General features: G+C 43.2%; 1 protein-coding gene across 1 annotated transcript in view; it reads left to right on the top strand.

Annotated features, from left to right (window-relative positions):
- Positions 1-18,988, top strand: part of CLCN4 (chloride voltage-gated channel 4) — a 67,138-nt gene that overhangs the window by 9,715 nt on the left and 38,435 nt on the right. The window contains exons 2-3 of the mRNA XM_054007959.1: positions 11,677-11,828; positions 17,147-17,246. Of these exons, the coding sequence (XP_053863934.1) occupies positions 11,685-11,828; positions 17,147-17,246 (244 nt within the window). The 5' untranslated portion in view covers positions 11,677-11,684. The remainder of the gene's footprint in view (positions 1-11,676; positions 11,829-17,146; positions 17,247-18,988) is intronic.

Raw genomic sequence — 18,988 nt, 5'->3', positions numbered from 1 at the left:
TGGCACAGGGAACAAGAGACAAGGCACCAACCTCAGTACCCAGCAATGCTCTAATACACACCTGGAGGACACTGGATCATGTCCAGAGATGTTCCCTATTCCAAAGAGGTGACTGGTGCTGGAAATGGCCTTTGATACCTTATCGCCCTATGGCACCACTGTTTGAAGAGAAGATATATCCCTCCTCACTATCACCAGTGTACTTGCTTTCACTGGTTTCAAGTACAAATCTGTCTTCTCTGCCCTCAAAGAAAGCACCAACCAGGGAGCTGTTGTTCGCAGCTCCACCCCAAATGGGATGTGAGTGGCATTGGGTTGGCCAGCCACAACCAAGCCAGTGCCCATATGGCATGCCATCCTGGCCACATCTCATGAATCCAGGAGCAGATCCCCCTCCCACATTTCCAGAAAGAGGAGGAGATCCCATTCCCCAGTGGCATCATTAGCCGGGCTGTTCATGCCAAAACCAGATGTGGACCTCCAGGAGCAAGATGCAACAGAAGGATTACATCAACCTTGTCTCCACCCAAGGAGTCGTCCTTATTGCCAGATGAGGCAATGACACCATCCCTGACACTCGGATGGACAACTTGAAAGCTTTTAATGACTTTCTGTCCCATATTGTGGAGACCCTCGTGTGACAGACCCAGACCAGTGGATTACAGGAGTCTGGTAGAGGGCAAATATACTGGTCACTGGATGAGTAGTTTTCTGTTCCCTGAGTGACCAGAGCAGGGACTGCACTAGAGTAATCAGGAACCTGCTAGAACCAGTTAAGGCAGGCAGGCTAATTAGGACACCTGGCGCCAATTAAGAAGAAGCTGCTAGAATCAATTAAGGCAGGCTAGTCAGCGCACCTGGGTTTTAAATGGAGCTCACTTCAGTTTGTGGTGCGAGTGTGAGGAGCTGGGAGCAAGAGGCACAAGGAGCTGAGAGTGAGAGGGTGTGCTGCTGGAGGACTGAGGAGCACAAGCGTTATCAGACACCAGGAGGAAGGTCCTGTGGTGAGAATAAGGAAGGTGTTTGAAGGAGGCCATGGGGAAGTAACCCAGGGAGTTGTAGCTGTCATGTAGCTGTTACAGGAGGCACTATAGACAACTGCAGTCCACAGGGCCCTGGGCTGTAACCCGGAGTAGAGGGCGGGCCCGGGTTCCCCCCAAACCTCCCAATTGACCTGGACTGTGGGTTCTTCCAGAGGGGAAGATCTCTGGGCTGTTCCCCAACCCACATGGTGAATCTCTGAGGCAAGAAAATCCGCCAATAAGCGCAGGACCCACCAAGATAGAGGAGGAACTTTGTCACACTGGATATTGAGACTACATTTATATGAGAGAAGTCTCACCAACTCTTTGACATTTTGAGTGCCACATAATATTGGCCAGAATTTCCCTCCCTATTAACAGTCGATCCTGGAACTGGGCAAAAGACCATGTAAAACCCTACTCTTCCTCCCACTTTTAAAGGAACAGAGAAGAGAGATCAGGCGCCCCCAAAGGGGCACTTTACAACTATCCAAAACCCAAATTCCCTGGTTGTTTTGGCAGCTGAGGAAAAATCACAAAAGAGATACGTACAGACAAAAATCCCAAAACGTTTGAACTTTATGGATGTAAGGCATATTTTGTCATCCTCACTGCAGCTTTGGGAGGGTGAACTACCAGGTTCTGTTTAACAAATACAATTTCCTCACTTGGAGAGGGTCACTCACATCCTATTTTATATCTCACAAGGAAACAGGGGTAAGTTAAAGGAGATCATGAAGGAGGGTTAGTTTGTCATGAGACTATCTCTACCGGCAGCCATTGATGCATCTGATATGCCCTCAAGGTTGATGGCTACAGCTGTCACTATGAAACTGATCTCATGGCATCAGGTATCTGAAGGTACCATATGAAATACAGGCTATTACAAAGGACCAGGCCTTCAAAGAGATGGAGCTCTTCAGACAGAAAACAAACACAGCACTCTGCTGTCTCAAGGGCCACACTACGGTTCTTAGGGATTTACCCATTGGTCCTCTATAGAAAGTCATAGAATTACCAGAGGACAGTGTCCTACTCCTGAAGCTGACAGTCACAGTACCCACAAAGAAAGAAGCCCAAGTACTCTAGGGACAGTTTTCTGCCTCTTTGTCTAACCCAGCCACCTCTGAGGCAGCAGATTTGACTGTAGAGTCGAGTCATACTGGAGTCAATCTGGAACATGCACCCACCTTTGGGCATCGCCTTGTTCCTTTCTACCAGGCCTGAGTGGCCATTACAGCTGACTGGTTCATGGATTTTGATTTGGAGGATGCATATTTCCATATAGCTATACACCTGATCCACAGGAAGTATCTAAGACTCATAGTGGGACCAAATCATTCCCAGTACCAGGTACAACCATCCAGACTCTCCATGACACCGTGAGTCTTCATGAAGTAGCAGCACAATTCAGGAAGAAGGACATTCCCATCTATTCTTACCTGGACAATTGGATGATCAAGGGCAGATCCCTGCAGGAGATGGCAACAAGCCTAGAATATACCCTCTCCCTGTTCTCTCAGAGCTCCTGGTGAACTATGAAAAATTGTCTCTAACCCTATCACAAACTATATTTCACAGACTATAGTTCATAGGAGCCTTGATTGACTCCATGGTGGCAGGAGTGTACCTCCCCAAAGACCGGTTCCTGTTGATGCAGTCACTCTTACTCGGACTAGAATCAAACCTGATTACGATAGCATGGACATGTCTGGGGCTGCTAGGTCAGATATGACTCCACTTGCCAGACTTCACTTGAGACTGCCCTAAATCTGTCCCTCTGTGAAACACCAAATGAGCAAAAAGATTTCGGTTACACTTCACATCGTTGCAGAACTGAAATGGTGGAAGGAACCCAAAAATGGGTGTGGAAGGTGTGCCATTCTCTGATTCCCCACCACCCCCCAGGCAATGTCTTTAATCACAGATGCATCAGGCACAGGTTGGGAGCCCACCTGGACCATCAAAAATGCAAGGGACCTAGTCCCCAGAAGATGTCTGGTCCATATCATTTTCCTGGAATTCAGAGCCATCAGGCTAGTATGCCTGTTCTTCAAAACTCCATAGTGCAGACCCTGACAGACAACACGTCTGCAATGCACTATGTAAACAAGCATGGAAACGTACATTCATCTCCCCTCTCTCTGGAAGCCATCCAGCTCTGGATATGTTGTCACCACACAGGATAGCAGAGATGCTCTTTCCCTTCCAGGAGTTAGCAACAATCTGGCAGACTTCCTGACCAGACAACCGGTGACTGCTCACAAGTGGTCCCTACAGAGATGCATTGTAGAACCAATATCCCATGGCTGGGGGTTCCCAGGAGGGACTGTTTGCCACCAAGGTTAATGCCAAGTGCCAGAATTATTGCTCTAAAGGAGGCATGAGCCCAGGCTTATTGCCCAACATCTTCCTTCTGCAGTGGAGCCCATATCTCCTTTATGTCTTGTCACTGTAATTTCCCTGATCCCCAGCGTGATTTCCAACATCAAAAGTGATTTTTCTCATAACCCCATCCTGGGTAAGGCAGTTTTGGCTGACAGACCTGTTACAGATGTCTGTTCAGCAGCTGATCCTGTTCTCTCACTGCACAAACCTGATCTCACAGCACTATCATCAGATACTCCATCCAGACCTGAAGTCTCTGCACCTGACAGCCTGGGTGTTGTCTCATTAAGTAACCATGGACAGGAACTGCTCTAGGCAAGTCCTAGAGATCCTGCTATAGAGCAGGAAGACCTCCACCAGAGGGATTTATTTATCTAAATGGATGAGGTTCTCAATTTGGCTGGTCCAGCAGAGCCACGTATGCTTTGATACCATGGATCTTCAACTACTTGTTGCATCTGTAGCACCCTGGCAAATCATTCTACTCCATCAAGTTTGCAATGATCTTAGGATGCCGTCCACCAGTACAGTCATGCTCCATCTTCACTCTGGCAGTATCAAAGTTCCTCAAGAGTCTGTTATGTACATACCCATTGGTCAGAGAACCCTGCTCCTGGGACCTCAGCATCATCTTTTTGAGATTCCTAGGCCTTCGTTCGAATCCCTTTCAGAATGCTCCTTACTTCATCTCAGACTGAATACTCTCTTCCTACTGGATATCACTTCGGCCAGGAGACTGAATGAGCTTTAAGCATTTAAATGCTGACCCTCCCGCAATGACCTTTCACAGAATGAAGTAGTGCTGAAACTTCACTGCAAGTTCATCCCCAGGGTGGTCTCAGAATTCTACCTAAATCAATCCATTATCCTATCTGTTTTCTTCCTGGAGCCCCACACTACATTGAGAGAAAAGAAGTTACATACACTGGACTTTTCCAGAATCTTATGTCAACAGACCCAAATCATTGAGGCTGTCTCCTCATTTATTGCTGGCTGTAGCTGGCCATTCCAAGGGCCGGGCCATCTCACTTCAAAGAATATCTAAGTCGCTATCACAACATACCATACCATGGAGAAATCCCAAGGCAAACTCCACTATGTTGTGCTTGCATGGCAGCCAACTAGTACCACATTTGGCATAGGGCAAAGATAGCGTTCTGGATGCTTTAGAAAAGACGATCCTTACAAATATAAACAGCAGGAGTTTACAATGCCACCTCACTCTTCACCAGCCAGGTCCCTTCTTCCCTCAGTCTCATTTCTTTCTTTTGTTAAAACACAAAATCACCTGAAGATAATAATGACTCAAAAGCTGCAAGGGGCACAAATTCCATACAGCAAACCCAGATTCTTATCTTCAAGATAAATAATATAAAGATTGAAACAATAAAGCATAAAGGTGAGTTTTCTATAGTTGATAGCAATATTGTAGGTAGAGAAGTAACTGAGTAACTGTGATATGTTGAAAGTAACTTGAAACTTGTTGGAATTTCATTAATAAAACCACTGTCTGCTTCTCTCTGATGTGGCCAATTAAAACAGAAAACAGGATGAAGAGAATGTACCATGGAATTAACATGTCTAGTTGCAATAAACTACAGCCAAGCGTTTTCCTTTGATGGCTTTTTAACTAGTTGTTTCCAGTCAATATGCTTTTCAGTTTGCTCTGGGCTGCAAGACATTCTAGTCTGTCCTTGCTAGAGCAAAGATACTTTACATCAAATCAATCACCATCCTATCTAGAACACCATTTCACTCATACATCCCTTCTAGCTGTGTGTGGTTTCTACATTAGCACATATTGTAACAATGCTACAAAGCTGAGAGTTTCAGTATTTTCCACTCTAAACATAATTTTATCACCCATCTGTAAAACTTTGCTCCAGGCAGGGCCAATCAGAGGGGGGCCAGAAGGGCCATTTGACCTGGGCCTCAAGCTCAAAGGGGACCTCAGATTTAGACACTTGCTAATTTTTTGGCATTTGATAAGTTTTGCAACTTGTTTTTATGCACATCCCTATCGGACCAAAATGTGACACACTCTCTCAGCTTAGAGCTGCAAATTTAAGCAAATAAGAGATGTGATTTGGTTAAAGACATAATTTTTTTGTTAACTGATATAGATTTTGTCATATTAAAGAGTTAAAAAATTTCATAAATATTAATAAAAATATATCGGTTCTGATGGCACAAGATTAGACCGCGATGAATGTGTCCTCTCAGATCAGCTGATTATATAAACAAACCACTACTAGTGGCTGGTGCTAGATCAAGTGTGTGTTGAAAGGTAGAGAATTATTACATTTTAGTGTCTTTATAGTTTTACGTCTAGTTGACTAAGGAATTATTTATGTGTGAGAATTCCTCATTATTATCTTCATACGGTAGTTAAGAGGTGACTGGTTGGTTGGTTGGTTGAGCCCTAGCTTGGTAGCTTGGCCATCATCATAGGCTTTCGTGGTCTATAGGCCCACGTGAAAATTTCAAGGTGAAAATGTGTGAGGACAATCTTGTACAATGCGTTTCATGAGGACACATGTTTGAAATTTTTGACCATTATCTCTGTCTGTATCTGTGTATTTATTTATAAATAAAATATATCATCCCTTTGTCTTGGGATAAGAGCGTTTGAATGGGCTCTCCATGCTTAAAATCAACTGTGACATTGCAGGAAAGCTAGATTTTTCCTCACTAGTTAGTGCATTTGCACATAAAAAGGCTAGAAAAGCATTTGTTAAATACAAAAATATTCAAATTGTCTTTTTTTTTTTTTTTTTGGTGCCTGATTTTGTTTTCATGTGTTGTCATTTTTTATTTTTATTATGGTTAGGGGGCTCAAAAGCTGGAAGTGGCCTGGGCCTCTCTGGACCTCTGAGAGGGCTTGGCTTCAGGTGACAATTTAGTATACAATTGGCTTTTTCTGAAGTACATTTTTGTGAAGTACATCTTTTTCTGAAAGATGAATTCATCCATTTAAGAGTGCAGAAAAGCATCTTAAAACTCAAAAATTCCATGTGGTTTTATAAAACAAAATTTTACAAATGATGAGTACAATCCATACAGAATTTGATGTGCTTATGTGCATATCAACACCCAGAATGCTCCTTTTTACATCGCTGTGCAGATGTCTTGAATTCTATCAGCTTGTTTGTAGGCACTGACCTCTTCTTTGTCAGCTTTACATAATGGGGCCTTCTCACTTTTTAATTTTTTTTAATTATTAAAAATCGTCTGGTTTATCAGAACATGCCCAGGGAAATGCTGTCAAATTCACAGTAGGCACTTACTGAGGTTAGAAATTCATCGGAGCATGCGGATTTCCTTCATGGGTTGTTTTTAAGCTGAATAAAACAAGTGATCTACATGAAATTCTGTAAGATGAGTTCACAACTCGTTGAAAGACTGTATTCAAAGACTAGTTATCAATGGTTTGCTGTCAAACTGGGAGGATGTATCTAGTTGGATCCCAAGGGATCAGTCCTGGGTCTGGTGCAATTAATATTTTCATTAATGACTTGGATAATGGAGTGAAAAGTATGCTTATACAATTTGCAGATGACACCAAGCTGCAAGGGGGCACAAGCACTTTGGAGGACAGGATTAGAGTTCAAAATGACCTTTACAAATAGGAGAATTGGTCTGAAATCAATAAAAATAAGTGCAAAGTACTTCGGAAGAAAAAAACAAATGCACAACTACAAAACTACACAACTACAAAATGGAGAGTAAGTGGTGAGGTGGTAGTACTGCTGAAAAGGATCACAAATTGATCTGAGTCAACACTGTGGTACAGCTGTGAAACAGATTAATATAAATCTGCGGTGTATTAACATGAGTGTCATACATAAGAGACAGGAGATAATTTTCCTACTCTACTCGGCACTGGTGAGGCCTCTGCTGAAGTACTGTGTTCAGTTCTGGGTGCCACACTTTAGGAAAGATGTGATGCTGAGAATGGACTTGCCACCACTGTCCTGTAAACATCTAACAGCATTTTGTTGGAGTCTGATGGTCTCACTGTGATGGAAGTGGAACTATGCTGTAATAATTTATTACTACAGTATGTTGACGTGGTTATTGAGATGTTCAGTGTATGAATATATTGTTTTAGTTTAATAAGAGCTGTAAGGAAAAACAAGCAGGGAGGGAAAAGAATAAGATAAGCCACCCCTAAGCAAACACTGAAGGGTTGTTAAGAGATAATGCCAGGATAAGAAAAGGCCTGGAAACCAGAAGGTCAGAAGGAATATATCAATTTAAAAAGGAACACACCCTCAAGAGGAACAGTTGTTTGGAGGGACTATATGGACCCAGCTAAGGTGTCTGAAGAAACTAGGCCTACCTAGGTTGCCATCACAGGATGGTAGGGCTTTAGGTAAGATAGACATAGACTATTGTTTTAAAATCCTTTTTTGTCTATGCTTTGTTCCTACTGGCAAAATAAACAATACTTTGGGTCACTGTGTACACAGACTCCTGAAGGGAAAAATCACAGGTACTAAGTCCAGTCAGGCCTGCTGGGCAAGCACAGTTGATACACATTGTAGTTCAGGGTGCAGTCTAAGTGGGAGAGAATTATGGACTTCTGCCCTCAGGGTAGGTAAAAGCACAAAGCCTGCCTCCTGAGGGGATGCATTCAGAGAGACCGGGAAGGGACAGAGGTGCAGCTAGACCTGAAACCATGACATTCACCAGCACAACGGCAATACTAATAAACATGCAGGTTAGATGGAGTGCTGATTTTCTATGAATAGATGACATGTGGTGAACTAGCTGAAATAGTGGGCAATTAAAAAAAAATACAGCTGTGTGTTCATTGTGAGAGTGTGATATCGACATACAGCACTGAGAATCTCTAGCAGCCAGGCACACAAATTCACAGGGAACAGTAAATAATGGCATGGAAATATTTGACCATGGCCAGCAGTGTAACCACAAAACAAAAACACATTTAAATCTACAACCAGAGTCGCATCCAGTTTATCATCCTCACAACTGTGGCAGGTCACGTACATCCAAAATTGTACTCTGCTGGTGCCAAGCCACAAAACACATAGTCTTTGGTTATGAAGTTCCCGGCTCTGTCACAGACTTCTTGTGTGACCTTGGGCAAGTCACATTAGTCTTTGTGCCTCAGGTTTCCAGCTGATAAGTGGGGATAATAGAGTGTGATTACCTAATGGGTGTAGTGAGGATAAATCCATTAAAAAGTGTGAGGTGCTCAGATACTATGATGATGGGGGCATATAAATACCTGAGAGAGATTAAGATATGAGTTGTGTATGTGCAGGAGAGTCTTTGCCATCTGCTAGGTTATCTGCCATTATTCTCAGTGTCACTCTTTCACTGCTACTTTTACTAAAAAAGCCTGTCCAGCAGCAAATTATTCATGGATTGCGTTGCTGTGTTGGACACCTTGTCTGGGTTTCATGTCCTTCCCAACCTTTGGACTCCCTAGGTTGATTCATTTTCAGATAAACATGCCATGGTGCTTGAAGATTATTTGATTTCTGCGCTTAAGACTTTCTATAAATTTGTCACCGTGGCTGCTGCACTCCCTGTAAGATTATGCTTTTTTTTTTTTTTCCAGTTGTCTGCTCAGAGCAGATTATCAATGTAGAAAAGTCCCTAATTGGCAGTGCTCAAAGGAACAGAAACTCAGAAAACTGAGCTCTGGTGCTTATGTCCTGTATGTTCCTACCACAAAAAATTAAAGGGGTAGAAAAAGAGGGATTAAATATAATTTAAAATAAAAAATACAGGCAAGTGGACTGGGAGGAGCTGAGCACAGCACCAGGGACAGGTCTGCCACATTTTTGCCTGTTTTAATTATAGGAATCAGTAAATTTCCTAAGAAATTCATGGGGGCCAGATTCTGCCTTTACCTGTACATGTGTAGCACTCATTGACAGACATGTGGGATTTGTGTGTTGATGTCTGAGAGCAGAATATGATCCAAGGTGTTCAGGATTTTATTTACCGTATCAATCTATAGCAAAAGGACATTCTTTCTGCTAAGGAATTCCAAATGTTGCAGAACTGCTCCTGTCAGGGTACCTAAGGATCTGTAAAGTCCATATTTATCTCCAATTTTTCCTTGTAAATTGCAATTGGTGTCTACAGCAGTTTATTTAATTGGTACCACCCCCACCACTTGTCAGACCTCATCAGGAGCACGGGCAGTCTTTTTTGAACTATCACCTGAGTGGCCACATAGGAACCTGCACTTCCAACAGAGCTTGCATCTTATATGTACTTGACCAGCCAGCTAAAATACCTTTGCTCAAGCTTCTTGGGGAGAGAGATGTACAGTAGTGCTGTGTGAACCTTCTTATGCTTGGCTTGTGTGGGTTACGTGAACCACATATGGTTTTCAGGGCTAGGTAGTAATGAGTCTGGCAAAACCCTGCCTTCGACAGTAACTGAGACAATCAGCCCAGAACTGTGAAAGTTCTGTGGAGCTGGGCTGAAGAAGCCACCCACCCTGCTTACAATCCTCCAGGGCAGCCTCTACCCTGCAGCCTCTTCCCAAGCCCTGTACTATTAAATGTTTTCTGAGGGCTGGGTGAGTCCTGTTTCTTATATCCTGGAGTCAGGTGGCCCCTCTGTAATTCCTAGGGCTGCCAACTTTCTACTCACACAAAACCAAACACCCTTGCCCTGCCACCTGTCCCACCCCTCCTCTGAGGCCCTGCCCCTCCCCTTCTTTGAGGTCCCACCCCCCACTCACTCCATCCTCCCTCCCTCTGTTGCTCGCTCTCCCTACCCTCACTCACTCATTTTCACCAGGCTGGCTCAGGGGGTTGGTGCGTGGGAGAGGATGAGGGCTCCAGTTGTGGGTGCGGGCTCTGGGATGGGTCCAGAAATGAGGAGTTCAGGGTGCAGGAGGGAGGCTCAGGGCTGAGGCAGGGGGTTGGGATGTGGGAGGAGGTGAGGGCTCCAGCTGGGAGTGTGGGCTCTGGGGTGGGACCAGGGATGAGAGGTTTGGGGTGCAGGAGAGGGCTCCGGGATGGGAAGTGGAGTCGAGGGGTTTGGAGTATGGGGGGCTCTGGGCTGAGGCAGGGTGTTGGGGTGTGTGTGTGAGGGGATGAGGGCTCTGGTTGGGGGTAAGGGCTCTGGTGTGGGGCCAAGGATGAGGTATTTGGGGTGTAGAAGGGGGCTCCAGGCTGGGGCAGAGGGTTGGGGTGCAGGAGGGTGTGAGATCTCAGTCTGGGGGGTGTAGACTCTGGTGTGGGGTTGGAGATGAGACGTTTGGGGTGTAGGAGGGTGCTCCGGGCTGCAACCGAGGGGTTCTGAGAGTGGGAGGGGGATCAGGGCTAGGGTAGAGGGTTGGGGCGTGGAATGGGGTCAGGGGTGCAGGCTCCTGGCAGTGCTTACCTCAAGCAGCTCCCAGAAGCAGTGTCATGTCCCCACTCCAGCTCCTATGCAGAAGTGCGGCCACGCAGCTCTGCATGCTGCCCCGTCCACAAGCACCGCCTTCGCAGTTCATTGGCCATGATTCCTGGCCAATGGGAACTGCAGAGCTGGCGCTTGGGGTGTGAGCAGCGATACAGAGCTCCTGGCTGCCTCTACACCTAGGAGCTGGAGGGGGGGCATGTCGCTGCTTCTGGGAGCCGTACAGAGCCACGGCAGGAGGGAGCCTGCCTTAGCCCCGCTGTGCCACCTGACCGGACTTTTAACAGCCTGTTCAGTGGTGCTGACCGGAGCCTCCACGGTCCCTTTTCAACCAGATGTTCCAGTTGAAAACTGGACACCTGGCAATCCTAGTAAATCCCCTAGATCGTCAGAGTGATTATCATGTTATGAAGATTTGTGTGATGTGCTATGGGTGTCATTTTGTTTTGCCATTATGAATGGATAGAGCTGGGATTCTAGGTAAGTACTACCACTTATTTTCCAATGTGGCCCCTTTGACTATAAAGTGTCCTGCAAGCGGCTAGTTTGTAAGGTTATGCTTACTTTTTCAGACATGGTCTGATGTGCACCATTTCAACTGAATTCTGAAACCATCCCAGTTTAGTGGACTAGGAATTCTATGCAAACATTTTGCTCAGGGTGCATGTATTTTTTCCGTTGATGTAGGCTTTAGAAACAATTACTTTTCATACATACTAAGCTCCTTTAAACAAGACCTGTTATCTCATGCTCCCACCATTCTTGCATTGTGTGTGTAGTGGAGGGTCGAGGGTTTTCTGAATAATTTTGTTTTGAAACAAATGGATATGTTGCATGAATTTTCTAAATTTGTGTTTTTTTCCTCCTACAGGTACTAATATGGTTAATGCAGGAGACATGAATGGTTCTGGCAATCTGATGGATTTCCTGGATGAGCCTTTCCCTGATGTTGGGACATATGAGGACTTCCACACAATTGATTGGCTGAGAGAGAAGTCACGTGACACTGACAGACATAGGAAGGTAAATCAAAACCAAGTCGTTAACTATGACCTTTTATTTCAAAAGGTCAGACTTTGGAAAATTAAGGGAATTCGTTTAAAAAGTCAGCTGGACTGAGGAGCTCAAGGGCTTAAATATGGAGGAGGGTTGTCATTTTTTTCAAATCAACTATACAAAAAATTTGGAAATTTGCATCCCAAGTAAGAGGGAGGAAACTTGAAGATAGAGGTTGTAGACCCACCTGGATAAATAACACTGCTCTACAGCCAAAATGCTTCTGAAATAAATGTAGTCAAACTTTACTAATTCTGGGTCACTGAGAACGAAAATGATGCTTAAAATTGTTGATTGGCTCTAGTTTTCAAGATATGCTATTGGGTCAGTATATACGACCCTTGACTTGGGAATGGCGGAGGATAAGTGAGTTATAAAGGGAAGGGATCTCAATTTAAACCAGAAATGACTAAAATACATCTTTGACTGGATCTATGAATAAATCTATGACTGGGTTTGGACAGTACTTGCTTTTTAGGCAAAACAATGAATGATGCAATCTGAAGCTGGTATTGCGTCATACATGATATGAATTTCATCCTGTTATGCCTAGAAGTCATGGATGATGCAGTCATAAAGAAGCTTACATCACTCTGCTGAACAAATTGCCCTATATTAGCTCTAGAAATCATACAGTATCGTGCTCTCTTATTTGTTAGTGTTTGATTTTGCAAAGGGACACGTTTCTGTTTAGCCAAGTGAGCAGAGATGCCTCGTACTTGTGTGAACAGTGCAGATAACTTCTGCTATGTTTGTGGTGAAGTGACTTTTGCATAACAAAAGCGCAGTATAACCACTATGGTTAAGAAAGCCTATCACCTTTATTTTGGCTGCAAAATTGGAGATCAGGACAAGAGGTGGGCCCCACACATATGCTGCAACACTTGTGCAACAAATCTTCGCCAGTGGTTGAACAGGAAAAGGAAATCTATGCCTTTTGCAGTGCCAATGATTTGGAGAGCGCCAACAGATCATACCACCAATTGTTACTTCTGCATGGTGCCTCCAGTTGGGAAAGGTGTGTTAAAGAAGAAAAAGTGGACTGTGGATTATCCAAATATTCCATCAGCTATACGCCCAGTACCCCACGGAGAAGGATTGCCGGTTCCTGATGCACCAGAATCATTCTCACTTGAGTCAGATGAGGAAGAGGATGAAACTTCTGGTCCTGAACCATCAATGTCACAGGACCCATATTTTCTCCCATCCTCCTCCTCTGAACCACACCTCATAACACAAGGTGAACTGAATGACTTTGTCAGGGATTTGGAACTACCCAAGAGTAAGGCAGAGCTGTTGGGCTCCAGACTACAGCAGGGGAATCTCCTGGCAGGTGATGTTAGGGTTTCCATGTTCCATGACCATCAAAAGGATCTTGTCCCATTCTTCTTCATGGAAAGTGATCTTGTAGCCTGCAACAACATCGATGGTGTGATGGCAGCCCTCAACATCGTTCACGATCCAGATGAGTGGAGACTATTCATTGATTCATCGAAGACGACTCTTAAAGCTGTTTTACTGCATAATGGCAATGTTTTGCCATCAATTCCAGTTGGTCATGCAGTCCATATGAAGGAAACCTATGACAACATGAAACAACTTTTGAGGTGCATAAACTATGACCAACATCAGTGGCAGCTTTGTGACGATTTGAAGGTTGTTGCTCTCTTGCTTGGTCTGCAGACTGGATACACAAAGTACTGCTGTTTTCTTCGTGAATAGGATAGTCGTGCAAGAGATTCCCACTTCATCAAGAAAGCTTGTCCACTCCGACAGTCATTGGAGCCTGGGAGGTGTTCAGCATCCACCACTTGTCGAATCAAGGAAGATTTTGTTACCACCCTTGCACATCAAGCTGGGTCTGATGAAGAACTTTGTCAAGGCCATTGACAAAACACAAGCAGCTTTCAAGTACCTCCGTGGAAAATTTCCGAGGTTAAGAGAAGCTAAGATAAAGGAAGGTGTCTTTGTTAGTCCTCAGATTCGTGAACTTCTTCGAGATGATGCATTTGACCATGCACTGCGTGGCAAGGAAAAGACGGCATGGAAAGCCTTCCAGTTAGTGGCAATACATTTTCTCGGAAACAAGAAGGCAGACAACTACAAGTTGTTGGTGGAAACCCTCCTCAAGGCATACAAAAGCCTTGGTTGCAACATGTCACTAAAGATACTTTTTTTGCACTCTCCTCTAGATTTTTTTCCACCGAACTGCGGAGCAGTGAGCGACGAGCACAGCGAGCGATTTCACCAGGACATTGCAACAATGGAGAAACGCTATCAGGGCAAATGGAGCCCATCAATGCTTGCAGACTATTGCTGGACAGTGACAAGAGATGCTCCATTTAATGAATACAAGAGACAAGCCAAGACGCGCCGAGTAGACACTGAATAGGACTAAACTATGTACAGAATAGTTTTTTGCCTTTTGTTTCATAATACATTTTATTTATATAACCCTTTTGCTGATTTTTAAAGTGTTCCATAAACAGGACAGGTGAAATATTATCATGTAAAGCAACCATAAACACATGAAAAGACCTAGGTTTACAATTTATGATTAAAACTCTACTATCTACACAATATACGTAGACATAAAATGTAAAAACTTAAATATCTTAGAAACAGTAGCCAATCAGTTGTTTTAATTGTCATATTTGAATTCAGCACATCAAAATACATAATAAATAGCACATTTTATCTCTGAAGCAGACGACTTCTCAAAAATTGTAGACCAGTGTAATCACCTCAAAAAGGTTATTAGGAGAGAGCCTATAAGGATTTGGAAAAGGTATTAATCAACAAAGAAAGCTACACTATGGAGGTTCGAAAATGCCCGAATAAAGAGAGAATTGCTAAAAGTCAAGCTAAATGAGTTCTTGCTAAGGAAATTAAAATAAATAATGAGGTTTTTTAGTTGTATAACTAGAAGTAGACTAAGGACGGTTGAGGTTGGGCCACTATGCAGTGTGGATGGGAAGGAGATGAAAGATAATCAAGGTATGGCCCCAAAACTAAGTGAATACTTTGTCTTGGTTTTAATAATGATGATAATATGGAATGTGGGTATGAAGACAGTGTCTAGAAATGGAAATGACCACATCTGAGGTGGAAGAAAAACAGAAAGAGCTTAATGCACTCAAATCAGGCATACCGGACAATTCCCACCTCAGAATACTGAAAGAACCAGCACATGAGATTGCTAGTCCAGTTGCAAGGATTTGTAATAAATATATCTTTTTGGGGTAGTACCATATTGAATAGGGATTGGGAGTGGCTGGCTCACTACAGAAGCAGCTTTTCCTCTCCTGGAATTGACACCTCCTCATCTATTATTGGGAGTGGACTACATCCACCCTGATTGAATTGGCCTTGTCAACACTGGTTCGCCACTTGTGAAGTAACTCCCTGCTCTCCATGTGTCTGTATATAATGCCTGCATCTGTAGCTTTCACTCTATGCATCCGAAGAAGTGAGGTTTTTACTCACGAAAGCTTATGCCCAAATAAATCTGTTAGTCTTTAAGGTGCCACCAGACTCTTTGTTGTTACCATATGACTGGAGACTAGCTAACATTGTACCTATATTTAAGAAAGGGAAAAAAGGTGATCTGGGCAATTACAGACCTGTTAGTCTGACCTCAGTAGTATGTAAGGTTTCAGAACAAATTATGAAGGAAAGAATAATTAAAGTCATAGAGGTAAAGGGGATGCAGCGTAACATGGTTTTACCAAAGATAGATCAGGCCAGACTAACCTGATTTCCTCCTTTGACAAAATAACTGATTTTTTAGCTATGGGAAATGCAGTAGATCTAATATACTTGGACTTCAGTAAAGCATTTGACGCTGGGCCACATGGGAAATTATTTGTTAAATTAGGGATTGATATAAGCATTTAAGGTGAATAAGGATTTGGCTAAAGGAGAGCAGGCAATGGGTTGTGTTGAAAGATGAATTACCGGACCGAAGGGAGGTTACTAGTGGAGTTCCTCGAGGATCAGTCTTGGTCCAACCTTATTCAGTATTTTTATTAATGACCTTGGCTCAAAGAGTAGGAGTGTGCTAATGAAATTTGCTGATGATACAAAGTTGGGAGGCATTCTCAATACAGAGAATGATCGGAATATTACATAAAAAGATCTGCATGACCTTGAAGCCTGGAGTGATAGAAATGGGATGAAATTCAATAGTACAAAGTGCACTTAGGGTCTAACAATAAGAATGTCTGCTTCAATCTGGTGGCTCATCGGTTGGAAGCAATAGAGGAGGAGAAAGACTTGGGTGTGTGGGTCAATCTCAGGATGACTATAACTCACTAATGTGATGAGGCTGTGAAAAAGGCAAAAGCAATCCTAGGATGTATCAGGCGAAGCATTTCCAGTTGAGCTAGAGAGAGAGGTATTAATGCCATTATACAAGTCACTGGTAAGACATCACACTGGTTCTTGCTCATATGCTCCATGTCTAATTGATTGCCATATGTGATATTCGGCTACATTGGCAGTGCCTATGGGAACAGGAGTACTTGTGGCACCTTAGAGACTAACAAATTTATTAGAGCATAAGCTTTCTTTTTTTACCCCATAGGCACGGGGGTGCAAGTCAATTGCCAGAATTATCTGGGAATATCTCACTTAATCCATTTTCTGCCATGGCCGAGGCCCTGGGCTTTGGTCCATCTCACTCCCTCCTGTTCTCTCATGATGGCACACATTAATCTAGTCTCCTGTGGGCTGTAATCCTTTGGTTTAATTTCAGTTGTTGGGTTTAGCTTGCAGGGGTGAGTGATGTTTGTGTCGTAATATACAGAAGGTCAGACTAGATGATCTGGTGGTGCCTTCTGGCCTAAAACTGTATGACTTTATGTAAGAGATGCAGACTCAAACACAAATGCACTCATCAACAAAAGCCCAAGTTATATCTATACCTAAAGCAGGCAAATGTTGTTTTCAAAACTGTTGTATCATCTCATTGTGCATGCCCTGGTTCTTGAGCAGGACCTACAAAAAGATGATCGTAATTTGCCTTTCATTGCTCGTGGATTTCATCTGTCAATATGAAAAAAAAAAAGAAGAAAAAACATATTGAATCTGGTGGATTAGAGCTGAAATAATAAGTAAAATTGTTAAGGTTGGACAAATTCACTTTAAACAACTTGATCACGAGCTCTGTAAAAACAATCAATGTTTTTAGTGTTCAGTCCATCTGTGTTCAAATAAAGAGTCTTGCCTTGTAGATGTGACACAACAGAACCAACTCTTATGAATCAGTGTATGTATTTTTACAGATTACAAGCAAAAGTAAGGAATCCATATGGGAGTTCATCAAGAGTTTGTTGGATGCCTGGTCAGGATGGGTTGTAATGCTTCTCATAGGACTACTGGCAGGTATGTGCACAATAGCAGAAGTGCTGTGTCTGGAACTCTCTCTCACAGTCTTCCTGCAGAGCCATCTGCTTATCTTTTACTTACTTTGTCTGGTCCCCAACTTTTCAAGATGGATGAGATAAAGAGACAGTTATGCACCGACACAGTTTTAGTGCTTCACTTGGAAAGTCTCACACTGAGTGCTGACCTAGAAAAAGTGCTATTAACAAGTAATGTGATTTCTGTATTGCTTTTGAAAACATGCCTCTGAGTGGAAGTGCCTTGAACTGTTTTGACTATCTCAGCCTCTGATTCACATGTTCCTTTCTTGCTCTTGTGAATTTAATTCCATGGATAGATAATTTGATGCAGGAGGAGAGTACTGGTAGAGTACAAGGAAAATATAGTTCTCTAATGCACTAGATTCATTGTAGACTGAGTTATCTCTTTATACATGCCTGAAAAAAAGAAAAAAAAAAAAGACTCGACACACAACCAGTTTCAGACTGACTTCCAGATCTGCTCACAAGTCAGACAGACATTACATATTTAACAACAAACTCAGATGGGAAATTCATTAATTTCCTGAGTTGCTCCTGTCTCCTGCTCAGTTTAGCATGTCTTCGAGTTTGGAAAGCTGCTCTCATGTTACCAACCTAAAACAGCAGCCTTGAATAGTTTCTATGCTGTCTCAGTTATGTCAATGTGATTATGACTGCTAGGAAACAGCATGATGCCAAGTTTTACACACCATGTTCTCACCAAAACTAGTGTGAATCTCCTGGTTTAACAAATGTAAAGTTAGTACCCTTAATATCCGTGTTTAGAACTGTGATTGAAAGCTGTTCTGGAACATTATGGCTAAAGCTAGCTGGAGCATTTTTGTTGAAGTGAAATTTTGGCAAAATATGCTGTTTCATGGAGACACATAAATTTACCCAAAACCCACACCCACCCACCCCTGGTGGTTAGGGTACCAATCTGGGAAATGCTCAAGTCAGTGCTCTGCCTGAGTTGGGAAGAAAAGCTCTGCTCTGAATCAGGGACTTGGACCTGTCTCCCCCACATTCCAAGCCAGTACCCAATTACCCAGCTGTACAGTGAAAACATATGCTCGCTCGCACTCTCATTCCAACATGGAACCAAAATATTTTGAAACTTCAAAAGTTGATGCCAAATGTCATGTATGTCGTATGGGTGCGTTGAGGTTAGGATGGAGCTAGTTAACATGTTAACTAACTCCACCCTTTCCCCGAATGTGGATACAGGTTAACACCTTTTATCTCAACCAGCTAAATCGAAATAAAACATGTTATCCTGCACCTATGCTAGGGAAAAGGTTGTGGTTAGGTTGGGCTTAGTTAATGGATATTAACTATTCACAGACCTACACCTTACCACTTCCTTGACTACTGTACACCACAGACAACACACAACACATTTAATTCTGCTCTTTTAGAGAAATATGCCTTCCAGTATCCCCTTTACCAAATGATCCTGTCCAAACACATCAAACTACCCCTCAAGATTGTCTTCTGCACACTTCTTCATCACTGTGGTGGCTTGATGTAGTAGAAAGAAAAGGCCAGTGGTTAGGGACCTAGCCTGGAGCCTGAGAGGCAGGCTCTGCCACAGACTTCCTGTGTGACGTTGGGAAAGCCACGCAGGCCCTGATATTTAAAGGTGTTTAGGTGTTGTTTCACTCAGCATTGCAAGGCCTAAGGGATCTAGATGGCTAAGTCCCATTTTCAAAAGTGATTTAG

Source organism: Malaclemys terrapin, chromosome 1, assembly GCF_027887155.1.
Source record: "Malaclemys terrapin pileata isolate rMalTer1 chromosome 1, rMalTer1.hap1, whole genome shotgun sequence".
NCBI classification, from domain to species: Eukaryota; Metazoa; Chordata; order Testudines; family Emydidae; genus Malaclemys; species Malaclemys terrapin.
Note: the sequence above shows the minus strand (reverse complement) of the source record. Positions and strands in the feature narration are given on the sequence as shown.